At 39.4% G+C, this 21,451-nt stretch overlaps 1 protein-coding gene and 1 pseudogene across 5 annotated transcripts in view; one reads left to right on the plus strand and one right to left on the minus strand.

Moving 5' to 3' along the window:
- The window catches only part of IFTAP (intraflagellar transport associated protein), a 63,481-nt gene that overhangs the window by 13,564 nt on the left and 28,466 nt on the right, over positions 1-21,451 (minus strand). For 3 of the 5 annotated variants that reach the window (XM_070473158.1, XM_070473157.1, XM_070473161.1), the window contains 4 exons: positions 10,566-10,712; positions 8,379-8,533; positions 7,147-7,218; positions 5,725-5,791 (listed from right to left, as the gene is read on the minus strand). In XM_070473158.1, coding sequence (XP_070329259.1) covers positions 5,725-5,791; positions 7,147-7,218; positions 8,379-8,533; positions 10,566-10,712 — 441 coding nt within the window. Of the gene's footprint in view, positions 1-5,724; positions 5,792-7,146; positions 7,219-8,378; positions 8,534-10,565; positions 10,713-13,086; positions 13,189-21,451 lie in introns of those variants that run through there. The other 2 variants (XM_070473160.1, XM_070473159.1) reach the window with 2 other exon arrangements.
- On the plus strand, positions 19,029-19,153 carry LOC139037242 (U6 spliceosomal RNA; annotated as a pseudogene).

Genomic DNA, 21,451 nt, shown 5'->3' on the forward strand with positions numbered 1-21,451 from the left:
ATGGGGTTGCAAAGAGTGGGACATGAATTAGCAACTAACACTTTTACTTTCTTTCATAAAACCTGAAACTCAGTCACCAAATCAGCTCAATCCCCTATTGGGTTAAGATGATCTATAACTACTCTAAATGCTAGCAAAATGTTGAAGTTTCTCTAAACAGAGATTAAGGTAACATCATCCAGGGCCTCTGTAATATTTTACATACAGTGTTCAGCACTCAAACAAAAATTATCAGGTATACAAAGACACTGGATCAAAAGGGAAAATTAATGATACACATGGACCCACAGAACATCTCAGTTATTGTAATTATGAGACAATAACTTTAAAATAACCAATTAATACATTCCAATAAACATATTACAAAATGAAGAATTTTGTCAGGGAAGTGAAATTTTTAAAAGTAGATACTCCAGATCTCTTGACGACTATAACAGAAATACTGATGGCTTTAACATCATATTTAATACAAGACAAGATTGCTGAATTGGAACACAGATAGTAGAAAATATTCTAGCTGAAGAAAGAAAGGAAATAGAAAATGATGGAAATGCAGGAAAGATCATAGAGAGACGTGGGACGTGGTGAAAGGGTCTGGGCACAGGTGTTATTTGAAGACATAGTAGCTGAGACTTTCCCAACATTTACAAGACTCTGGAAACCCCAAGCAGAATCAATACAAAGTAAACAATACCAAGGCAAAATGAAATTACTGAAAAACAAAAAGAAAAATCACAGAAGTAAGCAAATGAGGTAAAAAAAAAAAAAAAAACCATACTGATATTACCTTCAAATGTACAACAATCAGGTTGACATTTGGTTTTTCTACAGTTTTCAACAGAGGAACAAGTAACACCATAACAAAACAGAAAAGCACCTTTAAAATGTTGAAGAAAATAATTATAAACCTAGAATTCTCTACCCAGCAAAAATAGGAGGCCATGAAACAGTAATATTTGATTAATCCAAAACAGGCAAAAAAAAAATGAGCGAAGAAAAGAACATACAACTGGCAGAACAAGTGGAAAACAAAATAGTAAGATAAGAGATTTAAAGTCAAATATATCAGCAACTATATTAAACATAAATGGATTAGACACTCTAAAAGACAAAGTTGTGTGTGTGTGTATGTGTGTATAGACACACAGGAATAAATCACATGCCACTTTCAAGAGACACATTAACCAACACCCACTTCAAGAAAAAAATTGCAAAGTAAAAGTGGAAATATAAAAGGAGGCAGAAGACTACTACTGCCATCCAAGAAGCTGGGGAAGATCAGGGAAGACATACATACGGCTGGAGCTGGCATTTGACAGTGATATCATACCCCTCTACCTTTAAATATAGAAACAAGAGAAAAATACATTCAGGAGTCAAAATAATGGGGATCAAAATATGAGCTTTCTAAATAACAAAGCTGATTTTGAAAATGGAGCTTGTCTTGCAGTCACAATTGGACCTCTTATTTGTCAAGCTTTCCTCCCAAGTCTAGACCTCAGACTATCCCACCTGCGAGGAAGTCCATACAGACGACACAAGTCCAGCCAGCTAAAAGGAGAACTTCTTCACATCCCTGTATCTCTTGGAGTAGGGGCTCAAGAGTGATACCTCCAGAACTGTCTAGAGCTGGTTCTCAGCTTCAGTAGCATATCAGAGTCACCTGGGGAGCTTTTAAACCTGCCATGCCCAGGACACACACCAGACTACTGGAAAACGATTCCCAAAGGCAGGATCCAGTGCTGTCTCTTTTTTTTTAAAAGCTCCTCAAGTGATTCTAATGTATCTCAGGTTGAAAACCACTTTACTGGGCCCCACGTAATGTGGGTCTACTGTAAGAAAGGAGGCACGAGCAGAGAAGAGAGGACATACATCTTCCAAACAGCATGACCCCAAAAGAAGAGACAAAGGCCTCATCCATACACATCCAGTTTTTCCCCCTCATCTCTCCAATTAGATAAAGCCTTTCTTTTTTCCTACGGGAGAAATAAACATAGGAACTGTCAAAAGGGCAGAATTATCATCCCAATTTTGTTCTCAGGAATGGAGTGGAAGCATTTACCTTTGTGGCTGACATGGCTTCCAATCTGGAATTTAATAGGTGGATAAGTCTGCACATAAAAAATAATTGGAGGAATAGAGACAGAGGAACATTTTGAAGCTAGGATTTTTTTCCTTCTCAACATTTTTAGTGATCTTCTAAGCAGTGAAAGGATGATTTTTTAACAGTCTCAAGTGTAAAGTAAATGAAATGCCTAAACTCTGAGTTGGCTGAAATATGCCATCCTCTCCTAGCTCAGGACCTTTACATATGCTCTTCTTATCCTGCTCCTATACTCTCCTGCCCACCCCTCACCTAGTTAACAATTACTCATCCTTTAGATCTCAAGCTCTCTGCTCTTTATCTGATCCACAGAAAAATCAAATTCCCCTACAATGTGCTCTCATAAGATCTAGAGCAATTTGCAAATATATATTTGTGATTACCTGGTTAATGTCCGATTCTTCCAATAAACTATGAATTTCCATAAGGACAGGAACCAGATATGTTTCACTTTTTCTTTTATTCCCAGATCCAGTCACAGTTGTTAGTCACTGAATAAAAGCCAGGTCATTCACAGGCTACATAAAGTTGCTTTTAAGTCGCAGATAAGGAAAATTTAAAAAGAAAAAAAAAAAAAGAGGGAGAGGGAGAGAAACTGATACCTTCATTAAAACTGGAAGTACTGGAAAGCTTGAAAATGAAAATCAAATAAGGCTGCCAACCTTCAAGCAGGAATCACTTGCCCATTTTCATTTAGTGAAATCAACCACAACACAAGTACATATGCTGGTCAAGACACTTGTATAATACAGTATAATTCTGAACACCAGACTTCAAAACGGTCTCTTTGACCTTCTGTACTCATCCAGAGAACAGGCTGGGCCAACTGAGGGGGACAGAAATAAAGACAATCAGAAGATTCTTCCTACTCTAAAGGGCAAAAGATAGTAACTAATTGTTGACTGACTTCTGGGATCCCAGGGACTATATAGCCTGCCAGGCTCCTCTGTCCATGGGATTTCCCAGGCAAGAATACTGGAGTGGGTTGCCATTTCCTTCTCCAGGGAATCTTCTCAACTCAAACCAAACCGGAGTTTCCTACATTGGCAGGTGGATTCTTTACCACTGAGCCACCAGGGAGGCCCCTATAATAATTAATTCCTATTCCAAATAATAAGGTTTCTGGATATGCATGACAGTAACTAACCAGGGTAATTATCTTGTCTCAAAGGAGGAAAAAAAAGTTAATTTGATGTCAAATAAACACAGGGTACTGAACTTTGTGGCGAAGGTTTCCTTGGACAACTGGTCAATAGCACGCCACTGGGTTGGCTGCTTGGAAAAACTGTGTCCACCTGGACTACTGAAACAACAAGCTAAATCCCAGGACTGCATCAGAGGCCTGAATCTTGGAGAATATTTATGAAAATGAAGAAGATGAACAAATAAAGTCAATGGTAGAAAAACAATAGGCAACTCACTTCCTGGTTGCCCCAGGCAAATCAGTTGTTTAAACAATAATGACAGAATCTAATCAGTAAGCCTCTCAAGCTTCCAAAATTATACAAGTAACTTGCCTATTTAAAATGTCACATTTCCCATCTGATATAAATATTTACCTTCTGCTCATATTCCTGAAGTATAATACAAATTACAAGTGTAATACAAATTAGACCCAAAGATAAAACCCACCTTGGAAAATTTCTTGTGTTTTTTTTTCTTTCAGATGATCCAGACTGTACATTATAAAAACGGTGAAGCTTGGTGGTCTTTTCAGTAATTGGAATAGATCACTGAAGCCTTGATTGCTTTTTAGCCTTGACTTTTCACATTATTTTACACCTCAGAAGGTCTTGACTAGCTCATCCAAGTCCACAGAGACTTGGTTCAGCCTCAGTAAGCTTTTATACACAAATGAAAAACTACCTGTTATCAAATTTCTGGAAAAATCATACTAGTGAGACGTTTTTATGCAATCTTTTAAACAAAAGAAACAGACCTAATAGTAATAAAAAAAAATAACTTAAAAATGTTTAAAGGAAACAATGTAAAAGTAGTTGAAAAAGTAAAGACTAATTTTAAAATACTGATACAACCAAAATCAAATTTGCTGGCATGCAGGATTATGTCAGTATATAGACTTTCTAACTACTGGCAAGAAAAGTAACCATCACAAAAACTGTTGTACCCTCCTGTGAAATTAGTTTTATGTTGCAAATGTACACATGCCAACTCCAAGTGCCGACTCCAAGTACTACCCACAGAAGAACTATAGTTCTTCAGAGTCCCCTGGGGGAGTGGTTAATAACACAGATCACTAGATGTCACAAAAGACCTTCTGAATTAAACTCTTTTGGGGGAACAAGACCCAGGAATCTGCTCCCTTCCCCCAAACTACCCAAAACCCAGAAACAGTGTGCTTGCTCTACAAATTTGGATTCCTCATAAATCCTTAGCAATACCTTATAACCCAATCAGAACCCCTAAACTGCTCTTATAAAGAAATTCAGAGCCGCCTAAAGCACCGAAGTTAAGAGAACCTCTCCCAGGAGTCTGTGATTCCCTTAGATCTCTCATCTCCCTTAAACCAAGGGGGAGAAAAATCTGCAGTTTGCTGGTCAATAGACTGCTTGAGAAACGATCCCTTCAGTGGAGTAGTGTTATGTTTGGAAGCAGAATAAAAATGTTAATTGCTTCCAATTACCAAAGCCTCTCAAATTCAGGGGGAACCGGAGAAGCCAAAGCAGAGGCTTATGTAGACAATTTACAGACAGCAGTCCACAAACCAGCTCCAGCCTGCACTTTAACCCCTGTGTGGTCAGAAAGAAGCCCTCCTCTCCAACAGTAATGAGCACCTAATGACCGTCAACAACCACCACCACCAACCCACTCCCCTGTGGAAACTGCCCCATGGAAACACTCAACACTAATTTTGAGCTATTCTTGCATATTAAATTAGGAATGAGAGTTTTCAAAACAACTCAAATTTTGAACATATTTCAAAGCTCCTTGGAGCAACTAAAGGATACCTATGCTTACACAGAAATGTTAACCAGGAGAGGAAAAAGGCCGCAAAAACGTCATGGACTACATATATGTCAGCGGACAGCAGGCTCTCTCAGCCCAGCCTATGTAGGAAAACAGCCCAGAAAAAAAAATTCACAACATACCATTAGTTTTAAGTGTTTGGCTTACATATTAATAAATATTTATAAAAGCAAAGATCTGGATTTTCTTTTTTGTTTATTTTGTGACCAACTCTCATAATGTTTATAATGAACTGGTATTTTATGGAGCATTTGAAACTAATCTCAATTTACAGCACGACGCAGAAATTGTAAGAAATAAGAGTTTGACTTAAATGGTTCTACTTGAGACAATTATCCAAAAATCAATCATACGGTAAACGGGAAATGGTAGGAAGAAAATCTTTATTTCTTTTAAGACCAAAGACTTTACAACCTTCAACAAGCTTTGTTTGACCTTTCAGCTGAAATCTTTATTAATAAAAAAGAGACTGCAAGACTCCGGTTTTCTGTATCTCAGGGAAAGGAGAGGTAAGAATTGCACCCTGCGCCCACCCACCCGGAAAAAAAAAAAGAAAAGAAAAGCTATCTAAAGTCTTAAGTGTAGTTTCTAGAAAGAGGTCAAGCAGTGTAGAAAGGAAACAGAAAACATACCCTTGCTCAGCTGGGGATTAATCTCTTCATCCAGGTCTAAATCTTCTATATCAAGGAAATTGTCTACCTAGAAAAGGATTAATATCATTTTTATGCAAATCAGACCTAGGGGGGGAAAAATGCAGTTAAGAATCAATGAATCCATTTCTACAACACTCAAGTGAGCAACTGAATCCAATTTCCTCATTAACTTTTGAGGCCCAGCTAGTGCTCTTTGTGTTCACTGTGCTTTCCCAGAAACATCTGAAAGAAGCAGTAAATTTAGAAGTTGGCCTGGATTTTGTAGGCACCATAATAAGATCTCTAGGCTGAAAGAGAAAACACAGTCTGGGGAGTTTTTGAAAAGTTTTTGTTCCTGATTCTGTCCCAAAATATATACCACCATCAAGACAGTCCAAAGCGGTGTCTCTGTCTCTTGTTTTTGTTTTATTGCTTTTGTTTCTCAGGCCAGTGATGGTGGTGGGTCTGATGTACTTTAAACTCCAAAGAGACAGAAGAAACTAAAGAAAGCAGGAGAGAAGGTTCATTCGAAACAAAATCATCCTGCCCCAGGTAATCACAAGAAAGGTGAGCAGGGCCAAAAACCAAGTGTTCTCTTTCGAGCAAATAAAACTGAAGATTACTTCAAAGGTAAAAAGCAGAGCAAATGACCTTTACAGACACAATAGCAGCATTTCAATCAAAAACTATTCCATGTGGAATACTGCTTTCCATAGCAAGCTGACAATGAGACGTTTTAGATTAACAAAATGTTAACACTTCATACATGAATTGATTCATCTCAGGTGAATATCAAAGAGTGTAAATTAAAACAATGATTTCACCACTGGCAGACCTAGCAAAGACAGGATGTCGAAACGCCTTTTACGCTTATGATCTAAAACATGTGCATAACAAAATACTGTAAAATTATAAATTTAGATTTCATCATTGGAATTCAAAACACAGCCTAGGTCTTTTTTCCCCACTTTACTTATCAGACCATGGCTTTTACACAGGAATTAAAAATGGTAGCTCCCATTGCTTGTAAGTACATAACTGCAGTTATTTTTTGACATCTAAGTGACAGCAAAAATTTATCTTCCAAATGATGGTTTAGCACTAAAACTTGAGAATCTGTTATACTGTCATTTCTCTTAATGGTATAAGTTCAGGGGAATAAGAGTCATATGTTTCTCTATTGAAGCACCACTTCCATTTCTAAAGCTTTGAGGAAGAAAGATCCAGAACCCAGCCAACCAAGACAGTTGAAGATAATCAAACATCTTTTTTTTTTCAAATCAAACACCATTAAAAAAAAAATCATATGGACAAAATCTGCTGAATTTTCCAAATTTTTATGGGAGATAGCAAATGAGTCCTGTGAGGTTTCTGTGCTTTTTGGGGGTTTTGGCCATGGAACAAAATTGAATCATGCCTTACCTTCACCTCCCCTGCTCGATTCAGATCACCTTGAAAGCAACTGCCAGCTTTTTGGCCGTCACCTATCATTATCTGAAAAACAAGACAAAAACCACTGAAGACATATTGATGGGAACTTGAAATAACCGAAAATAAAGGAGCTGAACTTGTAACCCTTCAGACACAAAACTCCCCTTCCGGTTTCTGTTCACTAGCTATGCTTGATGAAGCATCACACCTAGTGACCAGATTCGCTAAGTCGCAGTGGTGGCCAGGGAGTAGGTTTCAGGAGGTCTGCCTTCTCCTGTCCTCTAGACCCATCTACAGTGCCACTTAGAGTAACATACTTCCCCTCAGTCTTCTCATGCGTAAAACAGGAACACTCCCCACTCATCACCCCGGCTCCCACGCCATCCCAACGAGCATCCAAAGGACAAATCAGAGCACGCTACTACAACATTTTCAAGTTATTAGGAAAAAGTACTGTCAAACAATTCTTTGCCTGTCACATGCTGGTTAAAGATTCAACAGAAAATGTAATTCCAGTTGCCAGTGTTTGCCAGTAGACAGGAAATCTTCTGGAGGAAAAAAAAAAGTTTTGCCCCTTAATCGTCTCTCTGGAATAAGTTATAGAAGTAAAGAATTATAGGCCTTCACTCTATATAAACACACGTCTAACCACAATCTCATATACAATTCTATCTACGATATCACAGGGAAGACACATGAGATTTAAAGTAGAAACTCAAATGGCTTGAAAAAATGGAACAGTTTCCACTAGGATTCCTTGATTGTTAAAAAAACATAGCTAGAAAGAATGTGAATATAGTCAATGAAATCTTGAAGATTAGGAAGAGATTTATCTATTGACCAACTCTTGGAAAAACCAAGTTAACATATTCTACTTTAAGTCTGAAGGGCTGAATCCAGGACAGTAAAAGAAACTCCATTTACACGGAGAATTATAAAAAGGAACTCTTTTATCCCAAACAGAAGATAAGCTAAAATATAGAAATAATTACAAGAAAAATCTGTAGATGGCAGATCCTGATATTATCATAAAAGTTGGCTGTTGAAATCATGAAATGTAATGACGACTTTCAGTAAAGTAATCCAGGGGCTCTCCTTCTAAAATCAGGAGTGTGAGTTACTGATCCAACAACTGTCCAGTGTTTTTTATGTTCTTACAGTCTCTTGTTTTAAATTCATGATGAATTTTTTTTCTCTGCTTCTATAAATGTGCTATGGTATACCTGCTCCTCTTCCGAACATTGTGATGAAGTACGAAGAAACATGGCTTTATTCCTAAGATGGTGATCATTTGGTTCATTTCTCTGAGTAAATTTTATTGAAGTAAAATTGTTTTCTGAAGAATTAGTTCCAAAGGCTTCTCTTTTGGTCACATTATCTGAAATGATAAATTACATAATATTAGAAAACACCCACCACAACCAGTCTAGTTTATTTCGTGTTTATTGAGAATTTTTCTTCCAAACAGCAACAGAAAACTTTTCAAGGACATCTACAAACTGAATGCTTGAAGCATTAAGTACTCTTAGCCTATAAAGTTATTTCTAAAAATGCATAAAAGACAACACTATTTCATTCACCATTCAACAAACATTAACAAGAGCTTACTATGTATCCAGCATTGTTCTCAGCCTGTGTTAAAAGGTCAATAAAATACAGTATGTGCAAGACTCTTAGTTATTACCCATCTCTATTTTTTCCTAAATTTGAGGGTTTTTTTTTTTTTTTCCAGAAAGAAAAACACCAATACAGTATACTAATGCATATATATGGAATTTAGAAAGATGGTAATGATGACCCTGTATGCGAGACAGCAAGAGAGACACAGATGTATAGAACAGTCTTTTGGACTCTGTGGGAGAAGGTGAGGGTGGGATGATTTGAGAGAATAGCATTGAAACATGTATATTATCATATGTGAAACAGATTACCAGTCCAGGTTTGATGCATGAGACAGGATGCTCAGGGCTGGTGCACTGGGATGATCCTGAGGGATGGATGGGGAGGGAGGTGGGAGGGGGGTTCAGGATGGGGAACACATGTACACCCATGGCTGATTCATGTCAATGTATGGCAAAAACCACTACAATATTGTAAAGTAATTAGCCTCCAATTAAAACAAGTTAATTAAAAAAATAAAAATATGGAAGCTATGTATAGATGATTTTAGAAAATTTATAAGATAAAAAAATTAAAATTAGAATATCAAACATAATCCTACAAGATAGAAACACTGCAAAACAATTTTTTCAGTGACTATTTTTCTCATCTTTTATCTATGCATAAATAAACTCCTGAAACAAAAATGGAACTGTACTATACATACCATATTATAAGTCAACTTGAGAATATCTTTTCCATATTATTGCATATTCTTCTGCATAATTTTAATGACTGTAGAGAATTCCACTGTATATACTTAACACAGTTTATTTAACCAGTTCCTATTCTCAACTATTTAAAACTATAAACAGTAAGTGCCTTTGTACTAAATCTTTGCACATTCATGATTATGTCCTTAGGATAAGAAAAGAGTCTAAGATTTAATCCTAAATTAAGAGAAAACTATGATAACATGATGCCATTAACAGAAATGTGGGAGATAAATTCAGATGAGAGAGGACAAATTAACCTTTGTCCCAAGTTGCATTTGAGGTGCCAGAGGAAACTGAGGGAAATGTACCACAGGCAGCTGCGAAAGTAGGCTAAAACGTGGGAGACGGATCACAGCAACAGGTAAAAGAGCTAGTGAGTCAAACCACACTGTTGTCATGGTTTGAGTCATAAAATTATTTTTAATATTAGCAGTAATATTAAAATAAATAAGGGTTAATGCTTACTTGAGTGTCAGACAGTCTTTTATACGCACCTCATAAATCTCATTTAAACCTCACCACTGCCGTAGAGGTAGGCACTGTTAGTATCCCCATTTTTCAGGCCTACAGAGAGCCTAAGTAACCTGTTGAAAGTGACACAGCTGGTGAGTAGCCAAGTGGGGATTTGAACCCAGTCCTTACTGACCACTTACTGTGATGTGCAACTTAATTGGGACAGTAGCATTGACATAGATACACTACCACGGGTACAACAGACAGCTAGCGGGAGGCTGCTGTCTAACAGGAAGCTCAGCTCAGAGCTCTGTGACCTACAGGGATGGGATGGGAGGTGTGGCAAGAGGAGGCCCCCTGAAATCAGTGGGACTTTTGTTCTAATGATCTCAGCCTGGTGCAAGGTAGCCAGAATCCTTTGTTTCTGAATACCTCATCTTTGGTAGAATTAAGACTTGTAGGGCTGTCTATAGAACGTTTAACACAGAAGTACTATTGGGGAGCAGAAGTAAAGTGCACGCGTGCATGCTAAGTCACTTCAATCGTGTCCGACTTTTTGAGACCCCATGGACTATAGCGCACCAGTTTCCTCTGTCCAAGGAATTTTCCAGGCAGGAATACTGGAGTGGGTTGCCATTTTCTTCTCCAGAGGATCTTCCCCCACCCAGGGGTGGAACAGGCATCTCTTCCGTCTCCTGAATTGGCAGGCAGATTCTTTGCACTTGGCACCTGTGAAGCACATCCTTTAAGTCTAGCACAACCTAAGTCTAGTATTTCCAGAGAAAATACTGTGTACTCAGCACAACACTACTGTAATAATCTATTGACTTACATATTTGAAAAGCACAGTGATGTCTGGGAAGAACAAATGCTCTCTAAAGACAAGTTTTATTTGTTCCCGTAATCACTCAGTGTACTACTCTGCCATTTCCAATAAAACACCAGGTTATTTGACAGATAGCCAGATGAAACTCCTTCGAAATAAAGAGCAAAATATAATGAAGTCCTGGTTTCTGATGCTGATGTGGAACGACTGTTCAGGTCTCAGATCGAACAAAACTTCTCATTCACTCTTTTAAAACTTCTTCCTATTGTACACATAGAGCTTTCACTTTTAAAATACTGAAAGATGCAGGAAAAAAACTTGTTCTCTGTCTGAGTCAACCTACACGTGAAGACTCCTTCCTAAACCTTGAAAGTAGTTTCACAAGAATACATACTACTTTACTCCAAAGACTCTGAAGTGCTTCTTACAACGGCTTTCATCATTTTAAAAAACAAAAGCAAAAACATTAATCTCTGGGCAGAATAAGATAGGGAAAAAGTTCCTTTTCAATATGATCATGACAAAATGGCAGATGATGGCACAGCCCAGGATCTAAAGTGGCCTAGAGCCTGATTCGAGTGCCAGATGCTGCCTCCCAGAGGGCTTCTGGTGGCGATCCAAACATCCCATCCAAGTGTGTGTCTCATATTCTTCTGCTTCTGTTTTTCATCAGAGTCTTTTTCCACCCTTTCATCTGATCCCTAATGTTTCTTGCTTTGAAATAAGTGTCAGACATAATACACTTTAGAAATATAACAGCAATATTTCAGAGAACAAGTAGGTTTTGAGACCTGAAAGAGCGTTTCTTTTGGGTATTTCTGAGTCAAAACTTCAATATACATGAAACAAAGGTTGTTTTTTTTTCCCCCTAAAAGTTTCATTATTCTGAAGCAGTGGAATTTCAATTTTCTTTTGATACCAAACAGACAAGCTTCCAACAGATTTTCCTTACAAGGCTACTAACTATACCTATTGTGTCTATTTTCAGGCCAAAGAAAAAGTTTACACTCCTGGAAAAGGGTTGAAACTACTGATACCTTGATAAATTAAACACCTATCATAAATAGACTGTATATCTTCCAGATGAAAGTGATCTGTTTCAGAGAACTCAGTTTTGAAAGCAATTTTTAAAAATTCAAATTCTCCCATTCAAAGGCTGGACTAGTGTCCATGAGCTGAGAAGAAAATTTAGGCTTCTGAGAAAGTTTTCAGAGATCAACCCAACCACCAACATCAGAATTCATGATCTAATTCTCTTGGCAACTCCTAAGGGTCTGTTTTTCTGCACCATGGTCAACAGCGATATAAATCAAAAGCATGTTCCCAGTCATGAAGTGATATTGAATACGCTGCCATGAGGAAGAAAAATTCATGGGGGGGTGTGAAATTCAGTGCAACCCTGGGAAGCTGCATAAAGCCTTCTGCCAAGAGTGCAGGAGATAAGCATTCATGCTTATAACAAGGTCGGGTACTTTGAAAATCAGGGGGGTGACTTTCACATCACATTCCTAGCCTAGAGCAATGTTTCTCTGGACAATATCTGCTCTTCATTTGCCCAGCCAAACTACCTCACTCCACTGCTTCTTGATCACGTGTTCCTTGGTATCTGGCCTCCCCTGGAGCAAGAGTCATTAGGATTAAATAAGCAATTTAAAAGCCAATCAGTCATAAATCAGAATAAATCCAAAGCAGCTAAATTCAGCAGACAACGGTTTTGCCTAAATTCCCTTTGCAGCACTCTGAATTCCAACTGTTTCAAGTTCTTCACTGGAAAGGGCGCCGGGAGGAGGGACTTGCCTCAGACTGGCCAGCCAGAGATCACTGTGCTTTCCCCGAGGCTGGATGGTAACTGACTCATTATTCATAGTCAGAGCTCTCAAGCTGCCAGGACACAAATGCACAACGCTAGCTCGGGGGGGGGGGGAAGTGTGTCAAAAGTCCAAGATGAGGGACACAAGAGCAGTTAAGCTGACATTTTTGCAATGTCCAGGGTTAGGTGCTTACAGGGAGAAAAAAAATGTGAAGAGAATGTAAAGTTGCTGCAAGTTTATTTTCAGGGAGAAAAGCTGAGTGGTAGTTGAATTATGCAGTTCATTCAACCCAGAGGTTATATTGTGAGCATAAAATATGTGCAATGTGATCAAGATGGGGAGACCCAGTTCCTGCCCTTACAGAGTCTACAGACTAAGAAGTCAAGCCAGGTGTGCAAACCACTCAGCTAGAACACAACTAAGGCAGAGGATGGACTTCCCTAGTAGCTCAGGGTAAAGAACCCACCTGCCAATGCAGGAGACGCAGGAAGGATGCCTGGGTGGAGAAGATCCTCTGGAGAAGGAAATGGAAACCCACTTCAGTATTCTTGCCTGGGAAATCCCACGGACAGAGGAGCCTGGAGGGCTACAGCCATGGGGTCACAGGAAGAGTCGGACACGGCTTAGGAACTAAACAACAAAAGGAGAGGTTGTAAGGGGATGCGGAGTTAGAGAAGGGTGACGTCACGGTTGGTTTAGGAGAATCACAGAGGACTTCACATAGGAATGGGGAGTCTGAGCTAGACTCTGAAAAATGGCCCCGAATTCAGCAGGTGAGCCCTGCGCAGAGCTATCCCACCGAGGGAGAACGGCACAAGGAAGAACCCACCACACCTCCAGGAAGACAGGAGCACATACTGAGTGATGCATGGAAGGCCTGCTACTTACAGGGCCTGACAAAAACTCTGCACTATACCAAGGCCCTAGGAAGTCATAATTAGACCATGCTCTAAGGAAATGAACTGGATGGAGTGCGCCAGAGTGCTTTAGATACTGGAGGTGAAAAGTACGACGTTACTGCAGCAATCCAAGCGAGAAGTGAAGGGAGCCTCAGTGACGGGAGGTAAGAAAGGAGAAAAGAGCTCACAAAGTGGGTTCTTCTTGTGTCTATAACAGAAATGAAGACACTGTCTCCAAGTGGTTATGTTTCCTCCCTCGAGATATCTCAGAAGGTTCACCTGATTTTTCCACGGCAATCTGTACTATTCTCTTAATTTCATTTGGCATGCCCTAGAAAAACAAAGAACAAAACAAAAAACAGTCTCTGTGGTGGTGGTAGGTATTACAGCACGCTTGCTATCTGTCAAATGAATCACACGGTGGTGCAAGAGGCTGCACATATCATCCCATAAGATGAGTTCACCTTACCAACAGCTTCATTACGAGGCTGTAAAAGGGCGCTGACCTAGTGTGGGTGCAGATGCAGCATATGTGAGCACAGCTTCCCTGAGCTCCCAGAATCCCTAACAGGCTGACCCCTGTTAGTGACACTGTCTGTACAAGGTAGGGTACTGTGGCATCTGGGAAGTTTGTTTCTGTTTTGTATCACAGTCTTTCAGTTCAGTTCAGCCGCGCAGTCATGTCCAACTCTTTGCGACCCCATGAATCGCAGCACACCAGGCCTCCCTGTCCATCACCAACTCCCAGAGTTTACTCAAACTCATGTCCATCAAGTTGGTGATGCCATCCAACCATCTCATCCTCTGTCATCCCCTTCTCCTCTTGCCCTCAATCTTTCCCAGCATCAGGGTCTTTTCCAATGAGTCAACTCTTCGCATGAGGTGGCCAAAGTATTGGAGTTTCAGCTTCAGCATCAGGCCTTCCAATGAACACCCAGGACTGATCTCCTTTAGGATGGACTGGTTGGATCTCCTTGCAGTCCACGGGACTCTCAAGAGTCTTTTCCAACACCACAGTTCAAAAGCATCAATTTTTCGCACTCAGCTTTCTTCACAGTCCAACTCTCACATCCATACATGACCACTGGAGAAACCATAGTCTTTTCAAGTCTATGCTACTGCTGCTGCTGAGTCGCTTCAGTCGCCTCTGACTCTGTGTGAACCTATGGACTGCAGCCTGCCAGGCTCCTCTGTCCATGGGATTCTCCAGGCAGAAGTACTGAAGTTGGGTGCCATGCCCACCTCCAGGTCAAGTCTATACACATATGGTTTATTTTCTTGGTAGGAAATAATTATGACAAGCAGGACCCTCCAAGTTTGTCAGCCAGATCCAGAGTCACAAGGCTATATGCTCGTCCAGTGAAGAACTCAGGTAAGCATCCAGGTGTCCGTGAAGAGTAACTCTACCTCCATAGCTTCATTGAGGTATATTTGCAGAATTCACTTAAGTGTGTTGTTGTTATTCAGTCGCTAAGTCATGCCAGACTGTTTGTGATCCCATGGACAGAAGCACACCAGGCTTCCTTGTCCTTCACTATCTCCTGGAGTTTGCACAAACTCATGTCCATTGAGTCAGTGATGCTACCTAACCATTTCATCCTCTGCCACCCTCTTTCTCCTTTTGCCTTCAATCTTCCCAGCATCAGGGTCTTTTCCAATGAGTCAGCTCTTTGCATTGGGTGGCCAAAGTAATGGAGCTCCAGCTTCCACGGAAGTCTTTCCAATGAAAATTCAGGGGTGATTTCCTTTAAGATTGACTGGTTTGATCTCCTTGCAGTCCAAGGGACTCTCAAGTCTTCTCCAACACCACAGTTTGAAAGCATCAATTCTTCAGCACTCAGCCTTCTTTATGGTCCAGCTCTCACAGCCATACATGACTACACGAAAAACCATAGCTTTGATTACACAGACCTTTGCTGCAAAGAGATGTCTGTTCTTTTTAACATGCTATCTAGGTTTGTCATGCTTTCCTTCCAAGGAGCAAGCAGTCACTTAAGTGTATAATTCAATAATTTTTAATAAACATATGGTGTTGCCAACCATCACCACAACCACATTTTATATCATCTCTATCATCCCCAAAAGTCTAAGATACTCATTTGCAGTCACTCTCCATTCCTACTGCCAAACACAGGCAACCATTAATCTACTTTTTAAAGCTACAGAGCTGCCTTTCCTAGATATTCCACATAAATGATACCTATTCTCTTTTGTAGTTGGCTTCTTCACTTAATATGACATCTTTGAGGGTCATTCACATTGTAGTACATATTAGTATTTAATTCCTTTTTATAGTCAAGAACTATTTCATTACCTTCATAGACTTTTTTTCCCATTCACCAGTTATTGGACAGTTGGACTGTTTCCACATTTGGCACCCCCTTGATTCAAATACTGAGTTTGATCCAAAGACTACCGTCATTAATCCAATTCCTCTGTGGTGCCAAGACATGCTGAAGTCAGAACAAAAGCCAGCCACAGAGCCCCAGCTCCCCTTCACGCCCCAACAAAGGAAGAAATGTGTATATTAACTGAAGCTGCATAACTCTCTCATCATCTTACCATCTCATATGGTCACAGGCTTAGAAACACGACCCTGTTCTCTCCTCCAAATATACTGAAGTCATCTGCAACTGCCTTTCTTTAATTTTCCATGGTTATCTCTCCCTACTACACTGTAAGCCTAAGGAGAATAGGGATCTTTCTGTCAGAAACTTACTCACAGTTCCTGAAAGGGAAATATCCTTTCCCCATTCCTAAGGACATGTAACGATTAAGACTGGAAGGTGGACTGACGCAGTACACTCCACCCAGCGAGATTTCTGTGTGTTCTCTACCATGCTAGGCTGGAAAACTAGAAATTGAGAAAGTTAAAAGACATGACCTCTGCCTAAGAGACACAGAATTTATCTTCTTAAAACTTTTACTCACTCAAAGGCATTAACACTTTGCATATCTTTCAGCCAACATTTCTAAGAATTTATCCAAAAAAATAATTATGTGGGCAAAGATTTCACTACAAAGCCAAAAATGTCTGATCTATTCCCTTGAATTTTTTTTTTACTTAATCAAGGCCTTACATTTTTGCATATCTTTGAACCAGCATTTCCATGTGTAAAAATTTATTCAAAGACCATAAATAAGAAGGGTGCAAAAATGTAGCTACCAAAATAATAATAAAAATAACACAATATGACCAAAGTCATTCAAGGACCTGCAAAGCTATCCATGCCTCGTCCACCCCCACCTCCACAGTCTCTGACATCAGCTTCTCCTCCTCTCCCCCCGATCATGCCACTGGCCATTCTGGCCTCCGCACTGTTCCTCGGCCAGGCTGGTACTGCTCTCACCAGGCCTCTGCACTGCTGTTCCACTGGCCTCGAGTGCTTTTCGCTCAAGTCTCTGCTGGCTGAACTCCCTCACTTCCTTCCAATCTTCATTCAGAGTTTACCTTCCCGTCTGTGCTCAGTCGCTTTAGTCCTGTCCAACTCTTTGCGACCCCATGGACTGTAGCCCACCAGGCTCCTCTGTCCACAGGATTCTTCAGGCAAGAATCCTGGAGAGGTTGCCATGTCCTCCCTCCAGGGCATCCTGCCAACCCAGGGATCCAACCCACGTCTCCTGCAGCTCCTGCATTAGCATGCAGATTCTTTACCACTGCACCACCTGGGAAATCCAATAATCTTGTGTACATATATACAAATTCACCAAAAGAAAAATTCAAGAAGGATATATAATATGCCCCTGGTTTATCTCTTAAGACACAGGATTATGGTTTTATTAATTGGATTTAGGTTTGCCTACATGAAACAGATACCCAAAGTAACAACTGATTAAACTAGACGGAAGTTTACTTCTCACTCATGCAATAGTACAGGTATAGATAATTCAGGGCTAATATGGTTGCTCTGCTCCACAAAGTCATCCTAGAACCCAGGCTCCTTCTATCTTTCTGCTCTGCTGTTTTTAAGGAACTACCCTTCTCCACATGATCCAGGAAGAAGCATCCTTGCTCCAGGCAAGAGGATGAAGAGAAGAGAAGAAAGCATGGGTGTCTGCTTCCCTCTGTTACTCGCCAAGGTTTGGCTTAAGCTACTAAATGGAGGAAGCACCAAAGCAGAGCAGCTGAAACACGAATTTTATTTCTCTCATTTTATTCCTCACGGGGCAGGTGGGCAGGCTCTGCTCCATGAGATGATGCAGGGATCCAGGCTGGTGGGGTGCCCTGCCATCCTCAGCATAGGCCTTCCACCTCTGGGTCTACAGAATTGCTCCAATGACTGCCTAGTTCCAGCCAGGGGAAATGAAACAAAAAGAGTCCAGGGCATGTTTCTTAAGGATGTGACTTCAAAGTTACACACATCAGTTCCCCTCACTTCTTACAGGCACATACTTACTCAAATGGCTATACCTAATTGTAAGGGAGAAGGAGAAATATAACTTTAATTCTGAATGACCACAGAGTAGCTAAAATTTTTACTGCCGGAGAAAGAGTATGTTTTTTGTTTTGCTGTGTATGTGCATATGTTTTCGTGCCTCTCTGTATTTTCTAATTTCCTACCATGAACAAAAAAAATTAAACATTCATTTACAGAGGTGAAAAGCATTTTGTTTTCAAACACTCAATTCAGGGAGGATACCTATATGCATCTCCTTCCTTCTTGAGAAGACTTTCCCCAAAATACTGAAGAAAAACATGCATATATGGTATTTTACATTTACATGCTTTAATATTTTGGACAAAAGTTTCCTTTAGCATTTAACTTTGTGGTCCCTCTTTAATTTTTTTAAATTTACTTATTCTTAATTGCAGAATAATTACTTTACAATAGTGTGTTGGTTTCTGCCATACATCAGCATGAATCAGCCATAGGTATACACACGTCCCCTCCCTCTTAAAGCTCCCTCCCACCTCCCATCCCATCCCACCCCTCTAGGTTGCCACAGAACACTAGATTTGAGCTCCCTGTGCATACGGAAATTTCCACTATCTATTTAACATATGTAATGTATATGCTTAAGTGATATTCTCTCAATTCATCCCACCTTCTCCTTCCCACACTGTGTCCACAAGTCTGTTCTTCATGGGTGGTCCCTCTTATAAATCATAGTTACCCCAATCATAAAATTTTATGCTTGACCAAATTTTTAAAACTTTCTAAGTGGCTTCATGTATGAAATATAGAGCAAAGTTACCAAAAGTACAAAATTATTGATGGGCATCTCCTAGAAGTACACATAACAAGACGCCTTCATAGCCCCGGTGGCCTCCCAAGTCTTTTGCCTGTGCACTTGCTAATGATAAAATACTCAAACACTCTTCTAGTAACAAGAGAAGTAGACAGGAGATTTCTCTGTGATTGGGTAACTTTGGCCTACAGATACACTATAATCCTTCAGACTGGGGACAGAATTTATGCTGAACAAAAAACCACCCTAAAAGTTTGTAAGCGATTGTATATTCACCACTGTATCAGATGGGCAAGATCAAAGTAAAACCATTCCTACAGTGCTCGCTTTGGTAGCACATATACTAAAATTGAAATAATAGAAGATCAGCTATTAAATAAGAGAAGATCAGCATGGCCCCAGGGCAAAGATGTCATACAAATTCGTGAATTGTTCCGTATATTTTTGCAACTAGACAATATCAGACAAAGTGAAACAAGTCAGAAAGAGAAAGACAAATACCATATGATATCATTCGTATGTAGAATCTAAAATACGGCACAAATGAACCCATCTATAAAACAGAAAGAGACTCACAAACCTAGAGAGCAGACTTGTGGTTGCCAAGGAGAGTGGGATGGGGGAGGGAGGGACTGGGAGTTTGGGGTCAGTAGATGCAAAGGATTACATATAGAACGGATAAACAACAAGGTCTTATTGTATAGCACAGGGAGCTATATTCCAACATCCTGAAATAAACCATAATTGAAAAGAACACGTATATGTGTATAACTGAGTCACTTTGCTACACAGCAGAAATTAACGCATTATAAACCAACTATATTTCAATTTTTTTTAATTTAAAAAAAAAATTTTTTTTTAATCATTCCTGCAACCTGCCAAGCTTTTTCACTGTCAAAGTATCTATCAAATAATATAAAATGGTGGCATTAAATTAAAAGTTATATTTCAAGTAAAATAATTGTCCTTACCCTCTGGGTAAAGTCCTTACCCTTTGACAATTTCATGAAAGCTACGCAACTATGCCTACAGAAATACTATATACACAAAAGCACAGAATTTTGAGGAATTCATCCATCTTCCCACACCCTTCCTTAATCTCATTTAGGGTGTCTATCAAAGCTGGTCTGAAAGTCACGGTTCCTGGGCTGCACATTAGAACTGGTAATTAGAGTTGGGGGATTGGTCCTCAGGAACCTGCATTTTAATAAGCCTCTCCCAGGTGATCTTTACATATACCTCAGGTGAGAGTCCCAAGTAATGATTCCATGGAGCAGTATCTAAAAAATTTATAATTAGAGGTTTCTGATGCCTCGTCTTTGTCAAAGCACATAAATACCTTTGCCTGAAGGATCTATGTAGACATATTATTTAGTCCATCCACCAGAGGCCAGTGCAGGATTATTCTGCATTGTACAGTGTTACACTCCATAATATACACTATAGACACTATACAATACATGCTACACATAGTTGGTTTTAACTACTTCAGTGAAGAAGTGTAGAAAACTATACTGAAATATATAACATCTTATAAAAATATAAAATACTACAGGTAGTATTTTACATCTTTTATAAAGTCAAGATTTCTTTAATATTTAATCTTGATGATCCTCTTTTAAATTATAGTCTGCATAGTCATAATACTTGAGAATAAATCTTTAAAATTTACCAAGTTCCTTCATGTATATTTCATCTGATTATCTCCACAACCATATGAGATACCAAGCAAACAGGATTACCCCTGATTTACGGATTCAGAGAGAGTAAGTGGCAGGTCTACAATATCAAAGAATTAATGAATGTCAGGACCAGGTCTTCTGAATCCTATACTAGAATACCATCCTTTCCATTACACTCATCCTACCGGTGACAAAATAAGAAATACAAGGAAGTATACTAAGTCCCCCATAAAACGAAATCCTGCCAGCCTAAGAAACTTCCCTTAACTCTGAGGTCATGCCCTTCTGCCTGTCTACACAAAGATGCATCTACTTAAGACAGTCTCTTTTCCTCACACAGGTTGGAGAAAGCCGGAGCAATTTTTTTTCTCTCTCCTTCATAAATAAAGGCTTCCTACAAGTTTTCAAACTTTATGAGGTAGAATAACCTCTTCTGTACAAATTTGTAATAACATAGGACTCATACATTGGTGTGTGAGAGCAATGCAAACACAGAGATAAATTATACATGTCTTTCACACTCTCATTTTTTTTCAGAGTACTCCAAGACATCCTTGAATGTAAAAAAAAAAACAAAAAACAAAAAACACACTCTTGAAGCAAAAAAAAGAAAAAGTCTGAAAAATGCACTGTTTCTAAACATTCTTACTACTCTTTTCTTAACTCATATTAAGTGTTTATTCAACCGAAAATTGAGACTCCCACACCAAAGGCAATATTCTGGATACTGTTTAATCAGCAGTATGTAAACAGTAGCAAGTACTGGCTCCCCAATCAATCTATAACTATAATGTCTACAAATACACAGATTGCTATTGTTTTCTCATATATCTAGAGCATTTGGAATACCCAGTACACAGAAATTAGTAAGAATGACATATTTCTGTCTCATTTATCTTGTACTCCCAGATCCTAACTCAATGCCTGAATTATAGCAGGAACACAGTCAATACAGGAATGGCCTCAACATTAGCAAGAAAAACTGGATTGAAACCACAATTAGGAACTAGAATCAGTACCCAGAAATTAGATGAGTGGCTACAAATCACACAAAGCATAA

Source organism: Odocoileus virginianus, chromosome 10 (assembly GCF_023699985.2).
Source record: "Odocoileus virginianus isolate 20LAN1187 ecotype Illinois chromosome 10, Ovbor_1.2, whole genome shotgun sequence".
Lineage (NCBI taxonomy): Eukaryota > Metazoa > Chordata > Mammalia > Artiodactyla > Cervidae > Odocoileus > Odocoileus virginianus.